The sequence below is a fragment of the Melanerpes formicivorus genome, unplaced genomic scaffold, assembly GCF_026170545.1.
Source record: "Melanerpes formicivorus ecotype bairdi unplaced genomic scaffold, bMelFor1.0.p_v2 SCAF_69, whole genome shotgun sequence".
NCBI classification, from domain to species: Eukaryota; Metazoa; Chordata; class Aves; order Piciformes; family Picidae; genus Melanerpes; species Melanerpes formicivorus.
This window is the reverse complement of record NW_027142421.1, coordinates 540,494-557,552: the sequence shown is the minus strand read 5'-3', so window position 1 is coordinate 557,552 and position 17,059 is coordinate 540,494. Positions and strand designations below refer to the sequence as shown.

General features: G+C 45.5%; 1 protein-coding gene across 2 annotated transcripts in view; it reads left to right on the top strand.

Moving 5' to 3' along the window:
• Positions 1-17,059, top strand: part of BMP6 (bone morphogenetic protein 6) — a 107,042-nt gene that overhangs the window by 74,557 nt on the left and 15,426 nt on the right. For both annotated transcript variants that reach the window (XM_068162977.1, XM_068162978.1), the window contains exons 3-4: positions 15,324-15,472; positions 15,861-16,058. In XM_068162977.1, the coding sequence (XP_068019078.1) occupies positions 15,324-15,472; positions 15,861-16,058 (347 nt within the window). The remainder of the gene's footprint in view (positions 1-15,323; positions 15,473-15,860; positions 16,059-17,059) is intronic.

Here is a 17,059-nt window from a genome sequence, read left to right as displayed (position 1 = left end):
CTAAGTGCTGGGTTCTCCACATCGGCCACAACAACTCCATGCAGCACTACAGGGTGGGGTCAGAGTGGCTGGAGAGCAGCCAGACAGAAAGGGACCTGGGTGTACTGGTTCACAGTAGGCTGAACATGAGCCAGCAGTGTGCCCAGGTGGCCAAGAAGGCCAATGGCATCCTGGCCTATATCAGGAACAGTGTGGCCAGCAGGAGCAGGGTGGTCATTCTGCCCCTGTACTCAGCACTGGTTAGGCCACACCTTGAGTACTGTGTCCAGTTCTTGGCCCCTCAATTTAAGAAGGTCATTGAGACACAGCAACAAGGCTGGTGAGAGGCCCTGAGCGGAAGCCCTATGAGGAGAGGCTGAGGGAGCTGAGGTTGTTTAGCCTGGAGAAGAGGAGGCTCAGGGGAGACCTTATTGCTCTCTACAACTACCTGAAGGGAGGTTATAGCCAGGTAGGGGTTGCTGTCTTCTCCCAGGCAACCAGCACCAGAACAAGAGGACACAGTCTCAATCTGTGCCAGGGGAAGTTTAGGCTGGATGTTAGGAAGAAGTTCTTTACAGAAGGAGTCATTGCCCATTGGAATGTGCTGCCCAGGGAGGTGGTGGAGTCACCATCACTAGAGGTGTTGAGGAAGAGACTGGATGGGGCGGTTGGTGCTGTAGTTTAGTTGATTAGATGGTGTTGGGTTATAGGTTGGATTCGATGATCTCAAAGGTCTTATCCAACCTGGTGAATTCTATTCTATTCTATTTTGCGTTTCCGGTTGCTGGAGTGCCTCCTGAGGTAGCATGCTTGCTGATTAGGATGTGCCCACTTGAAGAGTTAGTGGAAGTCCAGACAGACATGCAGATTTTGTGGATGATAGCTGTACTGTTTATTCAGAGCCACATGGAATAAAAAATGGTGATTGTTGGTCAGGTCTAAATTTCACAAATAGAGATCCCATCTCCAGATCTGGAGGAAAACCTCTGCCAAGTGTTTATGGAAGCAGTCAATATGCTGTTCTGTGGTGGTCATCAAAGCAGGACACAGAGTAGGAGAACTGTCAGCTTCTATGTGTGTATAACCTTTTTTTACTGTAAACTGAGCAAGCAAGTAAAACTTTACAGGAAAGAGAATAAAGCACAGGATATGGCCCCTAACAACCTGTTCCTAAAAAAATTGGAGACTGTTCTGGAAGTGGCTGTGTCAGCAGTGGTGTTGGAACCTCATATCTTTGTTTCAAATGCCACACCAGAAATAGGCCAAAATTGGATTGCACTGTTAAGCCATGACACATGTCCTTTGGCACTGGGTCCTTTGACATCTGCATGTGCTGGGCATCACTGGGTGCTAGAGACCTCCCTGTGTATGGAGCACAGGCAGCAGCTCAAGTGGGGGTGAGGTAGGTGGACACTTTCCAGAGCTGGCGAGTATTTCATAGAATCGTAGACTGATCTGAGTTGGAAGGGACCTTTGAAGGTCATTTAGTACAACACCCCTGCAGTCATCTGCATCTGCAACTAGATCAGCTTCTTCAGAGCCCCAAACAATCTGATTTTGAATGTTTGCAAGGATGGGGCATTTAGCACCTCTCTGGGCAACCTGGGCCAACACTTCACCCCCCTCAGTGTAAAAAACTTCTTTCTCCTATCTAGTCTAAGTCTCCCCTCCTGTAGTTTAGAAGTATCATTTCTTGTCCTGTTACAACAAGCTCTGCTAAAAAGGGTGTCCTCATCTTTCTTATAAGCCCCTTTAAGTACTGAAAGGTCACAATAAGGTCTCTCTGAGGCCTTTGCTTCTCCAGGCTGAACAACTCTCTCAGTGTGTCCTCACAGCAGAGGGGTTCCAGCCTTCACATCATCTTTGTGGCCCTCCTGTGGCCCTGCTCCAACAAGTCCATGTCTCTCCTGTCCTGCGGACTCTCTGGACCCAGAACTGTGGGTGAGGTTTCAGCAGAGCACAGGGGCAGAATCCTCTCCCTGGACCTGGTGCTCGTGCTGCTGGGGATGCAGCCCATGAAACAGTTGACTTCTGGGCTGTGAGCACATATTGCTGGCACCTTTTGGGTCTTTCAAGTCTCTTTCATTGTACTCTTCCTGCCACTGCTGGTGGATGTGCCAAAGATCCTGCCATTGGGGCTTGGAATTATAAAGCAGCTTCCTCCAGGTCCAGGCTGACAGCAATCCATGTCCCTCCTGATATGGACTAGGTGTGAACCACTGACCCAAGAATGAGTGTGTGTAATTCATTACTAGCCTCTGACTCATCCAGTCCCTCAAGGCTCCCGTTTTGTTTCTTTTTCTTCTTTCTTTATTTATTTTCACTGGTGGGAAGGAGGCAGACATTTGGCTAAAGGAACTTCCGTTGAGTCTGCAGACTTGTCATCATCCACCCAGAGGTGGGCAAGACATGGCTCACATACTCTTGCAGCTGTTAAAAGGAGGTGCCCTTTTCCACCCTTCCCCTTTCAGCTTAAAGGACTTTTTCATGTACACGTAAAATGTAAGAGCACATACAAAAACATAGCAGAAGTTGCTCATCACTTTTCAGTGAGGTTCTGACTCCACAGGCCACTGCTGCTGCTGCAGATTCCAACATGCAGCCACGCTGGTGACTTGGGGGGACTTTCTCCTGTAAATGTTCTTGAAAACAAATGGTAAAAAGTGTATTTAGCAGTTTGCTGATATCTCTGCACAGGGGGAAAAAATCATCTTGGATTTCTCTAGTATGCCCTAAGGAGCTGTATTCTGAGTAGTCTGGGGTTTTGATCATCAATTCCCTTCTTTTATTGGGGAGGGACGGGGGGGGAAATCCAAAGTTCTTTTTTCCTCTCCCTTTTGTCTCAGTTTGGAATATAATGTTTTCTTTTCCTGTTAGGAACACTAGAAGGTTAAATTACATGGGGAAAAAAAACAACAAAAAACCAAAACCCAAAACACTACTGTTTTTTGAAGGAACTTCCTAAATAATTGTAAGGCTTCTGTTGCATTTTAGCAGGCATCTTATGAGCCAGAACATAACAGCTGCCTTTGACTTTAAAAATAAAAATTGCCAAAAAAAAGGTTGTTTCACACTTCCTTTGGACTAGTGGTTTAAATAACAGCCTGATATTTCCTGACATATGATTGCATATGGAGGAGTCTGTGCAGATCTTGAAGCTAAGCAGGTGAAACAGGAGTTGACATAGGACCCTTTTTTCATCTTCTTCTGGTCAGGAAAATTTGTCTCTGAAGGGCACAGAAAAGGTGCCTCTTGAGTCATCATTGGCAGTCCCCAGAGAGAGTTCAAAGATGCCATGTGATTTTTGGCTTTTATGAGGTTAGCAGTTGTTTGAGGCGATTATTGGCAGCTAATAAAGTACTTTCGGGCTCAAAGAATTCTTAACAGGGCAGCTGGCACGCAGGAATTTAAACCACCCATCCTCAAGAGAAAGGTAGTGAGGGCAGAATGTCAAGAAAAAGAAACCTGCTCAAAGAAATGAGTTTGGAAGGGCAGGAGAGAAGAGAAAGCTTCAGCAAATGCGAATCTTCACCAAGGCTCAGAGGCTGAAAATATCCCTTGGCTCCAATTAAGTGTAATGAAGTGACTTAATTCAGTATTACTTGAGCAAAGGAAAATAAAAAGCTCATCTGGACAGTAACAGCAGGAGCGTGTGGCTCCAGCCCAGATGTGCACACTACTGCACAGAATTGCCAGGCACTGCTAGCTGTTCAGTGATGGCTAAACCCAAACATGCCTGAGGCTAAAATTTCGTAGAATTATTAAGGTTGGAAAAGACCTCTAAGATCATCAAGTCTAACAGTCAACCCAACACCACCATGCTCAGCAAACCATACGCCAAAGTGCCATGTCTGCATTTTTTTTTAACACCTTCAGGGAGAGCAACTGCATCGCTTCCCTGGGCAGCCCGTTCCAATGCTTCAATCCAGTCTTTCAGTGAAGAAATTGTTCCTAATGCACAATCTAAACCTACCTTCCCTGGCACAACTTGAGGCCATTTCCTCTTGTTCTATCACTTGATAACAGGGAGTAGAAACCAACACCCACCTAAATCCAGCCTCCTTTCAGGTAGTTGTAGAGAGTGAGGAGGTCTCCCCTCCACCTCTTCTCCAGACTAAATAATCTTATACTTAGTGAATTACCACACTGATTTTTGCCACCATATGCAAGGCTGAAAGAAATAGCCATGCTTGTGGGCAGCCATCGGTGGCACACAGTTAGGACTGTGAGGACAAGCTTCACCCAAGAGGGCTGAGCTGATGTCTGGTTTGCTTTGAGGATGACAGAGCACTGGACCAGGCTGCCTAGAGTGGTTGTAGAATCTCCTTCTCTGGAGAGATTCCAAATCCACCTGAATATCGTGATGCTGAACAACCTGCTCTGGATGACGCTGCTTTAGCCGGGGGGTTGAACTGGATGATCTCCAAGGGTCCCTTCCTACTCAACCCTCACTGTGCTGAGATTCTGTTACTCTTGAAACAGGCTGTGGCCTTGTAGGTGGCGATGTTGGGATAGGGAATGGGGGCTACATCTGCTGGATGCGGCCATCCTTCAGCTTCTAACACCCCAGAGTTTAAGAGAACATGCCATTTGAAGGCTAGCATGGGATTTTTTTCCCCTTTTCTGTCTTTCCTCTGTGGTGTGCGTAGAATGTAGAATTTGTCAAAGCACCAGTTTAGCGAGACTTAGGCTTCCAGGTGCTTGTCCCACCTTGGCTGTTTGGTTTTAGCAGCAGGAGCTGCACAGCTTCAACTCGCTTCCCTTCAACGTGATACCGATGCACAGCTAAACCTTGCATGTGAGCTTTTTTCTAAGGTGTAGCACTGATGTTATGTGACTTCTGATACCTCTTGGGAGTGGATTGCCATGTAAGAAAGACCTTCAGAAGGGAAGAAATGAGTTTGTTCCTGGAAACAGCTCATTAATTTCTTTCTCTTTCTCGAAGCTTCCTTGCTGTCACCCAGAGAGGTGTCAGGTCAAGACTAGGGAAGGCAGTTTATGGTTGATCAAAGATGTTAGTCCTCGGTTTGGATCACTGGTGTGTTTTCAAGTGTAAATATCCTGCTAAAGCAGACCTCAAAACACTCCTACACTGTCCAAACAACTGATCTATGAAAAACACAGTGGCCTGTGTTACTGATCAAAGGAAGATATGGTACCTTAGTGGTCAAAGTTTATTAAACAGTTTTGTTTGCACCCAGAATGAATTATGGAAGTCTTGATGTGCAGAAAGATTCCTCCTAGATGATTAGACACATGTGAGCATAGGTATGCCCTGCAGAGCGACCACCTGGGGAGTATCATCTTCAACTGAACACAGGTCCTCAAAGGTTAAGGCACTTGTTGGGTTTCAGCTGCCAGTTTTCAGTGGTAATAAACTCTTCCTCTTTGCAACAGGATATTTATACAAATGCAATCCAAGCTTCCAACCTAAAGAGCAAATTGATTTTCCGTCAGTGTTTATAGGTTAGAAAATAAATAACCATCCTCAACTGGGTTTTGGAACGAGTTGTGTAATACAGATGACAAAGCTAGCATCAATCTGATTCAGGTCAGGGTCAGATTTGTGTATAGTGTACATATGTTTGTATAGGATAGAGCTGTTTCTATGATGCTTTAGGGAAACATCTGTCTGTGTTTTAGTTCACCTTCCACTGTGGGTATGCAATTTGTTGTGTTTTAAGGCGGTTGGTTTGTAGTAGTTTAAAAGTCAAAGTTATTCTGGGTGAAACTTACTGGTTCTAAAACCATCTGTCTTTATTCTGCCATAACTAAAGAATACCACATCTGTGCCTTATTTCTCTTTTGAAAGGTCAAAGATAAATACTGCTCTCATCTTCACACCTCAAACTGCATTTAACCTCCAAGGTGTAATGCTTGTAGCCATCAGATAGAATACCCCTTAGTCTCATTAATTCATAGTCAAGAAAATGAGGAATACATGTCCTGTCTCTGTGACTTGGGATGATTTTTTTAATACTTTTTTTTCTGCTGCTAAAGTGTTCCTTCCTCAGAGCTGTAAGGCTCAAGATGTTGGGGGACACACCTTTGACTGAAGTATCAGTGTTGGCTTTGCCGGGGATTATTATGTAAGCTGAGCTTCTCACACTCTTGGCATGAGGAGACCACGTCCTCTAGCTCTAGGCTCTCACCTTCCACTATTTGACAGATAAAGTCGTGAAACCAATTTTTCACATTGCTGAACTTCCAGTGACTTTACCCCCTGCTGTTGCAGTCTTCACCGCAATGGGACACCCACTTCAGCACACAGGACCCCACGTCAGACAGCGCGGTGGTGGTATGAGGCTAAGCTTACCTGTGCCTTCTGGTGTTCCCCCACGTAGTAGATGCACCCAAAGTGGCTCTCCTCTCCCTGTGCTGAATTGAAGAATACCTCCAGAGTGTCTCAGCATCTCTATTCTGTACTTTTTCCTCCACTGGCTCAGTTCCTGTGAATTAGTGCCCAGTTGCTGATCTTACTATTTCACATTGGAAGTTACTTTGTAGGTTGACAGTGCTTGACATTTTCTTCCTCCTTTCCAAGGAGATCTTATTAGATGAGCATGTCTCTTCTGGCCCACAGATGGTCTCCTTCAAGGTGGTTACATTGAGCCTTACTTCCCATAGAATTATGGAGACTGTCTTTGCTTTCTATGGCAGCTCATTCCAGGGGCTGGCATTCACCTGCCTGAGGCTCTCTGTAGAAGCTGAGTAATTGACTGTCACATAGTCCTTTTGAGTCTTTGGAATAATGGTTATTTATACATACTGAGTTGTTAAGATTTTGCATCTTTGGCAGCACCTCATGCTGCATGAGCTCCATATACAGTCTGTTCTATAAGTAATAAACACTTTCAAATTCCAGGTAGAGCTTACATCTACTCTACTGAAAGATGGTGGATCTGCAAGCCTGTGATTTCCAAGTTTTCTCTATGTGGACCTCCACTTGCCTCCATGAGACTGAGTCAGCTCTGAATTCAGTGATTAATCCATTGTTAGTGGATGAGAGGAAATAATCTAGCAAGTTTGCTATTGCAATCTAATATTTACGTGAGGTGGATGTCACTGCAAGCTAAGGACACAGATCCTGACTGATGCAGAAGAAATTAGTGTCTAGAAAGTGTGTTAACCAAAACTCAAATCCCACACTTACGTGCAACATTCCCTTTTGAGAAGCTGCTGCTAAGCAGTCTAGACTATTATGTCAACTTGTCTTTGAAGAAAAGTAAACAAAAAGGTTCAGCCGATGAAAAGTTTTAGAGACTTATCATAATTAATGCTTTGGTAAGTGGTTGTTGATGCAGAACAATCCTTTAAACACCTGGGTAATGGCAAGCTTTGAAGTTAGGCCAAAAATGTTGTTCTGAGATCTGTAATTAAAATAAGAGACCTTTAACTTGGTCGTTCTGAAGGTGAAACTTCTGTTTGTTCTCACTGACTCCCTAGTAAAACTCTCTCTGGTCAGGGAAAGAAGTGCCAGGGAGGGTGGGAAAGTAAAAAACTCAGTTCAACAGATGCTGTTTTAAGTTGAGCTTTTTATAGCTTTGGTGTTTTTCTGGTAGCAAAGTTCCAAGTTGCAATGTGTACCCAGAAGAAAGAAAATATTTTAATCGTAACATTTCACTAAGCATAGTAACAAAGATTAAGTACTTGACCTGGTTACTAATTTGACCAAATTCTAATCTAATTAGTGTTCAATTAAAGCGAATTAGCACCCAGAAACGTTTCGCTGAAAGGTTTACACAGAGGTTTCAGTTAACAAAATATTTGGCTTAGAGGGGGAATATGCTGAAGCTAAATGCAAGCTGTTTCTTCTGTAAATGCCCTGAGGACATGGTTGGGATGCCAGCAGTAAGAATAGTAGCAATATTTTATATTTATATCTGATAAATTGTCTCATTCTCTGAGGACACTGGAGCTGAAATCTGCCTTCTGAATTACACAGTCCCTATTTTCTCTAGTAAAGTGTGTACTTCTTTCTGTTTATTGCAGCTGCTTGTGATTGCTTTGTTGACCTTTGCTTCTCCAACCTCCTCCAGAGCCTCTGAAGGACATGGAAACAGTCCTGTTTATTTCTTGGGACTTGAGTCTTTTGCTTTAGGGCCCTGATCCAGAACACAGAGCTCTTGTTTGGAGTTGGGAATCTAACTTGCATTTTCCCATTTATTGTCCTCTTGTCTCAGGAACGTTGTTTCAGCTTATTGCCTCAGTTTCTCCCATTCACTTGCTTCCCATAATCTAAAGTTATATTATGCTTGGAGCACCCTTGTTACAGAAATCATTAACTGAACTCATCCAGATGGTTAAGCACACTGAAAATAAAGATGAGACTGTTGGGCACCATAGAGACAATGAGATGATGGTAGCTGTCAAAAAAAAACAGAGGCAGGTTTAGACAGAAAGGATGTTAAGAAACTGCCTAATTTTAGTGATGAAATGTATCTTCTATATGGTGCAGTTGGAAGTCCTCTTGTGCAAGTGCCAGAGATCCTGTGATGTCCTTGAGAAACAGGGTTGCTTGGGCCTGCAACCTCTGGACTGACCCTGCACAGAGCAGGGTCTCTCCTCCTCTCCTTCCTCTCTTCACAGCAGTGCTCATGCATTTCTTAGAGCCTTTCTTTTTCTAGTTTGTCCCATTCCTCATGCTTCTGTTCCCCTCAGGTCCCGTCTTGCCTCTGTGATTCTCAAACACTGAAGTTTTCAGGTAGCCTTCCATTATTGTGATCACGTACATGGCTGCATGCTTTCTTCTGGAATGCCGCTGCCTGCCTCATTGCACAGGATCAATGTCATCGTGTAATGACTAGAAATGCAATACTCTCTTTGATGTGACTTGCTGGGTATATGGTCCGTTTCTCACCTTCTTGGCCACTCGTCAGATTTTACTTTGACTACAGACTTACATCTTGCGTGTAGCACTCTTCAGCATGGTGTGACTTCTTCCTAAGCAGTTTCTTTTTTGACGTAAGGTGAAGCTTATGGCGTTGTTGAGAAGCTGATCACAGAATCACAGAGTGGTGGGGTTTGGAAGGGGCCTCTGGAGATCATCTAGTCCAACCCCTCTCTGGGGTCACCCGGAGCAGGTTGCCCAGGATCACAAATATCCAAGCAGGCTTACAGTCTCCAGAGAAGATGACTCCACTACCTCTCTGGGCAGCCTGGAGCAGTACTCTGGCATCCTCAGAGGAAAGAAGTTCTTCCTTATGTTCAGGTGAAACCACCAGGGTTTGAGTTTGTGCCCGCTGCTCCTTGTCCTGTTGCTAGGCACCACTGAAAAGAGTCTCACCTCATTCTCTTGATTTCCACTCTTTAGATATTGATACACATTTATAAGATCCTGGAACAAGATGTTGCAGTTTGTCCAGGGTTTCTCTCCATACAGACCTTGCATGTCCATGTGTCCCCCATCTAATTTGATATTCTTTCCTTCCACATGAGGCTTGGCTAGATCTCCCAGTCTCTGTTCTCTGTGCTTCATTTGCTGGAGCATATCCAAAGAAGAGCAGTGGAGCTGGTGAAGGGTCTAGAGCACAGGTCCTATAAGGAGTAGCTGAGGTCACTGGTGTTGTTTAGCCTGGAGAAAAGGAGGTTCAGGGGAGACCTTCTCACTCTCTACAACTCCCTGAAAGGAGGTTGCAGTCCCTTCTCTTTAGTAACAAGAAGTAACAGTGTCAGAGGAAATGGCCTCAAGTTGTGCTGGGGGAGGTTTAGGTTGGACATTAAGAAAAATGTCTTCATATAAAGGGCTGTCAAGCCCTGAAGCAGGGTTCCCAGGGCAGCAATGGAGTCCTAGTCCCTGGAGGCATTTAAAAGTTGTGTAGGGATGGTGCTGAGGGCCATGGTTTTCCAACCAAACCAATGCTGTGATTCCAAGACCAGACAACATATGGCTTTTGTGTAGGAGTAGCAAGGACTTTTCTTCTTGGCCATGTGACTATAGGGAAGAACAGATTCCCATCAGGTGGCACACGGTATGTGGTTTATCCAGGAGGAAGGAATGTTCCTTGCATGCAAGAAATCCTGAGGATTTTGTTGCTAAGCTCTGGATCTCTGCTGAGCCTGTGTGGGCAGCAGTTTTAAAGTACTTAATTGCTTGGCCGAATTTCAGGTGATATTCTTAAAGGAGGAAGACATGCAGGAGTTGAAAAAGCAAATGTGTGGTTGAAGATTCTCAGACAAGTAGTTGAGATTCTTTTTTATGTGAATAAATTTATTTTTTCCTCCTAATTTTGTCTCTGGAGACAGACAACTAAATATCTTTTTAAAACCTTCATGGCAAACCCAAAAACCAGTAAGAAGTTATATTGAATTTTGTGCAGCCTGGTGAGGTCTGGGGTGACGAAAAATAACTGAAAACAGGCTTAGGCAGAAAGTATTAGGATATGTTACCTGCAGGCATGACTATTCTCACATACACTAACTTCACCTACAATAACAACACCAAGCTGGGGGCAGGAGTTGATCTGCTGGAGGGTAGAGAGGCTCTGCAGAGAGACCTCAACAGGCTGGACAGATGGGCAGAGTCCAAGGGCATGAGATTTAACACATCCAAGTGCCAGGTTCTGCACATTGGCCACAACAACCCCATGCAGTGCTACAGGCTGGGGTCAGAGTGGCTGGAGAGCAGCCAGGCAGAGAGGGACCTGGGGGTACTGGTCGATGGCAGGCTGAACATGAGCCTGCAGTGTGCCCAGGCAGCCAGGAGGGCCAATGACATCCTGGCCTGCATCAGGAACAGTGTGGCCAGCAGGAGCAGGGAGGTCATTCTGCCCCTGTACACTGCACTGGTTAGGCCACACCTCGAGTCCTGTGTCCAGTTCTGGGCCCCTCAGTTTAGGAAGGATGTTGACTTGCTGGAGCGTGTCCAGAGAAGGGCAACAAAGCTGGTGAGGGGCTTGGAACACAAGCCCTATGAGGAGAGACTGAGGGAGCTGGGGTTGCTCAGCCTGGAGAAGAGGAGACTCAGGGGTGACCTTATCACTCTCTACAACTACCTGAAGGGAGGTTATAGCCAAGTGGTGGTTGGTCTCTTCTCCCAGGCAACCAGCACCAGAACAAGAGGACTCAGTCCCAAGCTGCGCCAGGGAAAGTTTGGGCTTGAGGTGAGGAGAAAGTTCTTCACAGAGAGAGCTGTTAGCCATTGGAATGGGCTGCCCAGGGAGGTGGTGGTGTCACTGTCCCTGGAGGTGTGTATTCTGTGTTGGCTTCATCCGGTGGAAGAGTGCATCTACAGCAAAACTGATTGAAAAACAGTCCCATGGCTTTTTGCAGAGTTAATTGGATTGGAAAGCTCAGTTGTCCATTTTCCTGCATTTTACAAAGGAAATGAAATCTCTCCAAAGCTGAGTCTGACACACCAAAATAAAGTAGAACGTTCTTGTTTGGTAGAATCCCGCCTTGATCGTCAACTTGCTTATTATATTTGGGGAGGATAGAAAGCTGGGGGGGACCCACTGGAAGGCAAGCCTGTATTTTAAGTAGTCTAAGGAGGGAGGGGTGGGGGGGAAGTGCAATTTGGTGGAAAAATTGGTGATGTAAATACACTATAGGAAGTGGCTGTGTTTTTTATGGTTCAGCAGCATGAGTCTAAGTGAACATGAGTTAACAGTGTGAGTTTTGTGAAGAAGCCAAAATAATACACTGATACATATGAGTAGAGACAGTCTGTAAGACACATCAAGATTATCCTTCCACAGTACTCAGCATCAGTGAGATCTTGATCTGAGTTGGGTCTGTAAAGAGCAATGAGAATAGCCAAAGTCTATGAAATGTGGCTTGCAAGTAAAGACAAAATATATTGTTTTAATAAGAAGGGAAGATTGTTGTGGCATTTAGGTTAGAGACTGTAGAGAAGTGCAACGAAATACAAACAGTGCTTCCAGTGAAGTCCATTCGATTTCCTAGAAAGATGGTGAAGCTCCTGAGGCTGTAAATCTACAATACCAGGTTAGGTAAATGTCTCCCAGGAGTTATGTGGATGTAGTTGATCCTGCCCAGAGCTCATGGGTGAGATGATGGACATGGTTCTTTCAGGCTTTACAGCTGATGTCCAAGTGTCTTCCCAAAGTGCAAGGCAATGGGAATCATAGAATCATAAAATGCATTGGGTTGGAAGGGATGTTTACAGGGCACCTAATCCAACCCACTGCAGTAAGCAAGGACATCCCCAACTCCATCAGGTTGCTCAGAGGCCTATCAAACCTGACCTAGAATGTCTGCTGGGATGGGGCCTCCACTACCTCCCTGGGCAACCTGTTCCAGTGTTCCATCATACCTCATAGCAAATAACTTGTTCCTAACATGCAGTCTAAATCTATCCCTTCCCTAGTTTAAAACCACTGTCCCTTGTCCTGTTGCTACATGTCCTTGTAAACAGTCCATCCCCAGCTTCCTTGTAGGCCCCTTTCAAGTACTGGAAGGCTGCTATAAACCAGAGCCTTCTATTCTCCAGGCTGAACAACCCCAGCTCTTTCAGCCTGTCTTCACAGGAGATGTGCTCCAGTCCTCTGATTTGTTTTTGTGGCCCTCCTATGGACCCTCTCCATCAGGCCTATGTCCTTCTAGTGTTGAGGGCCCCCAAGCTGGGCACAGCACTCCAGGTGAGGTCTCACCACAGCAGAGTAGAACATAAGTGCTAAGCCTTCTCTTCATGTTTTTGTAGAGCAGACTAATCTCATGTGATTAAATGTTCATGAGGGTTTGCTTTTCCAAAGTTGCCAGCAGCTCTGCTGCCAGGCACACCTGGTTCAGGGAGGGCATAATGCCACAGGTACTCTGGATGCTCCACTGGGACATTGTTTGGAGTGAGCATGTGCTGGTGAGAGTGTGGCACTTAGAGGAGAGGAGGTGGGACAGGAGATCAAAAAGCATTTGGCATGAGGAGAAAGGTCAGAACAGATGCTTGGAAAACCCTTTTTCAGATAGCAGTCCACTTCAGGCATTGGAGAAGAAGTGTGTCATTCATATTCAGAGGTGGGAATGATCTAGCAGTTCGTTCTTCTCTTAAACTTGGAGGGGAAGGGTGGTCTCAGCTGCAGCTGCTGTTTGTGGTGCCCAAATCTTTCAACCTTAAACTTTCCAAATCATGTAGCAGCTGGTCAGCCCCAGACACTTGCTGCTGTTGGAGGTGAAGGTCAGAGTTAGAATCATAGAATCAATCAGGTTGGAAAAGACCTCAGAGATCTTCAAGTCCAACCTATTACCTAATACCTAACACCTCATGACTAACTAAACCATGGCTTCAAGTGCCTCATCTAGTCATTTTCTGAGCTCCTCCAGGGATGGTGACTCCACCACCTCCCTGGGCAGCACATTCCAATGGCAAATAACTCTTTCTGTGAAGAACTTTCTCCTCACCTCAAGCCTAAACCTCCCCTGGCACAGATTGAGACTGTGTCCTCTTGTTCTGGTGCTGGTTGCCTGGGAGAAGAGACCAACCACCACTTGGCTACGACCTCCTTTCAGATAGTTGTAGAGAACAATAAGGTCACCCCGAGCCTCCTCTTCTCCAGGCTAAACAACCCCAGCTCCCTCAGCCTCTCCTCATCAGGCTTGTGCTCCAGACCTCTCACCTGCCCATCTCTGGACAGGTTCAAGTATCTCAATGTCCTTCTTAAATTGAGGAGCCCAGAACTGGACACAGTACTCAAGGTGTGGCCCAACCAGTGCTGAGTGCAGAGGCAGAATGACTTCCCTGCTTCTGCTGGCCACACTATTTCTGATGCAGGCCAGTTGTTCCTGAACTCTCTTCCCAGTGGAGGAGTGGTGGCAAGGTCTCCTGTTGGAAAGGCTGCTGAGTCGAGCACAGAGCACCTGGCTACCAGGGAGGAGGAAACCCTTCATGATGTAAAAATAGCTGCATAAGGGGCCCTAATATTGTTAAGTGCTTATTTTTCCACATGACTGACATGGATTGAGTTGAATCCACTGCTATTATTCATACCATGCCACAGTCATGCCAGCTTCAACAACAAAAGTGCTATCTGGAGCAAAGTGTTGTGGGGCTTGAAGTTCAGATTGCAACATGGGAGGCTTCCTGTTGCAGTTGCTGCTTCTGGGTTCCAGCTTCTTGGGTGTTGGCTCTTCAGGCAATGGTGGCAAAACTAATAGGAATCAGGCAGCTGCCGGGTTTGGCTTTCTGTTTTATGCTGGGTTTTCCCTGTATTTCACTCTGCTGCTTCTGCAAATAGGCTAAGGTAATCATGCACTGTATTATTAGGTGAATTAGATCATTAGCTAAGGTAATTACACGTTGTACTTACGATATGTTGTATTAAACTCTTATCTCCTTATCTCAACCCTGAGTTGTGTGTGTTTCTCTTCCCCTCATTTTTGTGTTGGGGCAGCAGGCAGGTTAGCCTGTGATCTCATGCAAACCAAGCTGCTTGGCAGTATGACATAGCAGATGGCCAAAAGTAAAATGTAACTCAATCAAAAGGTTTTTTTTCTAAAGCTGGACAAGTACCCTGTTTACTCATTTCTATTAAGTTATTGTTGGGGGGAGAAAAATCCAGGGGAGAAAGATGGATGAAGATGGGATTGACACCTGCTATCCATTTTGTGGTGAAGACCACTGGTTAAGGGTAGGAGTTGTAGCTCTCTTGCACAGGAAAGTTAGACCCCCTCTTGCTGTTGCTTTATTGCACAGTGAGAAGATGTACATGGAATTTCTCTGGGTGCTTCTCCAGCTAGTTCCATTGATCTGCGTGTTGGTGGGTATTCGATGCTGCAAAGAAGGTATGAACTTGGTAGGCTTTGAAGCTGAAGCCCACGAAGAAGATCCAGTACCAAGAGCCTTAGAGCAAGGTGTACTAATCCCTGTTAGCAAACCTCAGAAAAATGTTTTTAGAGGTTCATTTTCCTTCACTGTTTGATGCTTGGGCTGGCTGCTAGTTTATTTTTGTGTTTTATTTTAGTCAATTGTAGTAGCCTGTGTTGTGGATGGTAGGCTGAAATGATTAAACCCCTTGGAGAAAAGCCATTGAATGCCTGGAAATGCCAGGAGTTTGACCACTCTCCTGCCAGGACTATAAACGCTCCAGGAAGAAGAGTGCTTTGCTTATCCCTTGCCAGTGGAGAAATGGACAGACCTGAAGAGTAGGATTGCTTTCCTCCAGCCTAGAAAATGGTGAAAAACCTATAGAATTCCTGGATTTCATAAGTGGATTTCATTAGTGGCAAAACTCTGGATACAAACAGATTTGGGGCATTGATTGTTTTGGTTGGGGATTTTTTTTGGTATTAACATCACATGTAATGATTTCAGGTTTTGTTTCTGTAACACTGAAAGCCAGGGGAGAAAATCCCACACATCACAATCTTGTCCTTATGCTTCTCCTCTGCAGGTCCTCTGACCTGTTTCTGCTAGACACACGGGCGGTATGGGCCTCAGAGGAGGGCTGGCTGGAGTTTGATGTCACTGCCACCAGTAACATGTGGGTGATGAACCCTCAGCACAACATGGGACTGCAGCTGAGCGTGGTGACCCAGGATGGTAGGTTATGGGCCAGTTAATGCAAGTCATCTCTCGAGTCTCTTGGATGCTGTCTTGAAGTAGTTTAACTAGAATTAGTGGAAGAAAAACTTCTTCACCAAAACCATTGTCAAGCCCTGGAACAGGCTGCCCAGAGCAGTGGTGGATTCCCCATCCCTGGAGGGATTTAAAAGTTGTGTAGATATGGTGCTGAGAGACATAGTTTAGTGGTGGCCTAACAGTGTTGGGTTAGCAGATGGACTTGATGATCTCAAAGGTCTCTTCCAAGCAAAACAATGTTATGATTCTAAGAAGAAAGGAAAAACTGCCGAGGGGGATGCCACAATGCTGGAAGGAGCAATCCAACTGCACTGTCTCTCTAACACTCACTTTTCTGTTTGGTTTGAAGGTTTTGGTCTAAACCCTAGGGAAGCAGGCCTTATAGGCCGAGATGGCCCTTACGACAAGCAGCCTTTTATGGTGGCCTTCTTCAAAGTGAGCGAAGTTCACGTACGGACCACAAGGTCAGCGACAAGCAGGCGCAGGCAGCAGAGCCGAAACCGCTCCACCCAGGCTCAGGATGTTTCCAGGGTGTCTAGTGTCACAGGTAATCACTCAAGACAAGCTGTAATGACTCCTTGTCACGTTTCTGTTTGCTTTAGAGTGCAGAAGAAAGGAGGTGTGAGGTGGGATGCTCTTCCCTGGGAGGACAGCTTACATCTCTAAGGAGATGGAAGAGAGGATCTTGCCTAATGAGAATTAGAGGAGTCCTCTTGAATCCAGGGTTGAGCCCAGATCCCTATGTGAAGGTGCAGCTATTGAATTCAAGAGGGTGAAATGTTTTAACCCCAACTCTTGTGTGCTTGTAGGTTGCTTACCATGCCTTATTTGCCCAGAATTATGCCCTGCAAAATGCAATATTTAACAGATTCCATCTCTGTGTACTCTGTTGTCTGTGGATTTGCACATATGCATTTCCAGCAGAGTTCTTGTTTGGTTTTCTTTGGAAAAGATACCTGGTAGAATACCATGAAATCTCTTCGGTGGCACAATAGATAACTTTAAAACATCAACAAAAATTGCGCGTATCTCATCTGTCTGTTTTCTAGCCAGTCTGCATCACAGTGCTTGATCCATTGGGTACTTTCTCTCCTCCTGAACATTTCTGCCTGTTCCAAGTTACTTGATTGATTTGCCTTTGCTGCCCCCTTCATTTCCAAAAGGATGCCTGCTCTTCCCACATCTAGGAACTGAAGAAGACAGGCAGCTGTGTTTAGTCCGTGTCCAGACACAGTGTGAAGAGATGAACCAGCGTTGCCCAAATTTAGCTTGTATGAGTAGGCTGTCCCTTGGGGGACAGGCTTAGGGCTGAGTGGCTGGAAAGCTGTCTGGAGGGAAAGCATCTGCGAGTGTTGGTTGACAGTGATTGAACAGGAGCCAGCATGTGCCCAGATGGCCAAGAAGGCCAACAACATCCTGGCCTGTATCAGGAATAGCATCACCAGCAGGACCAGGGAAGTGCTTGTGCCCTTGTACTCTGCACTGGCAAGGCCACATCTTGAGTACTGTGTTCAATTTTTGGGCCTCTCACTCCAAGAAGGACATTGA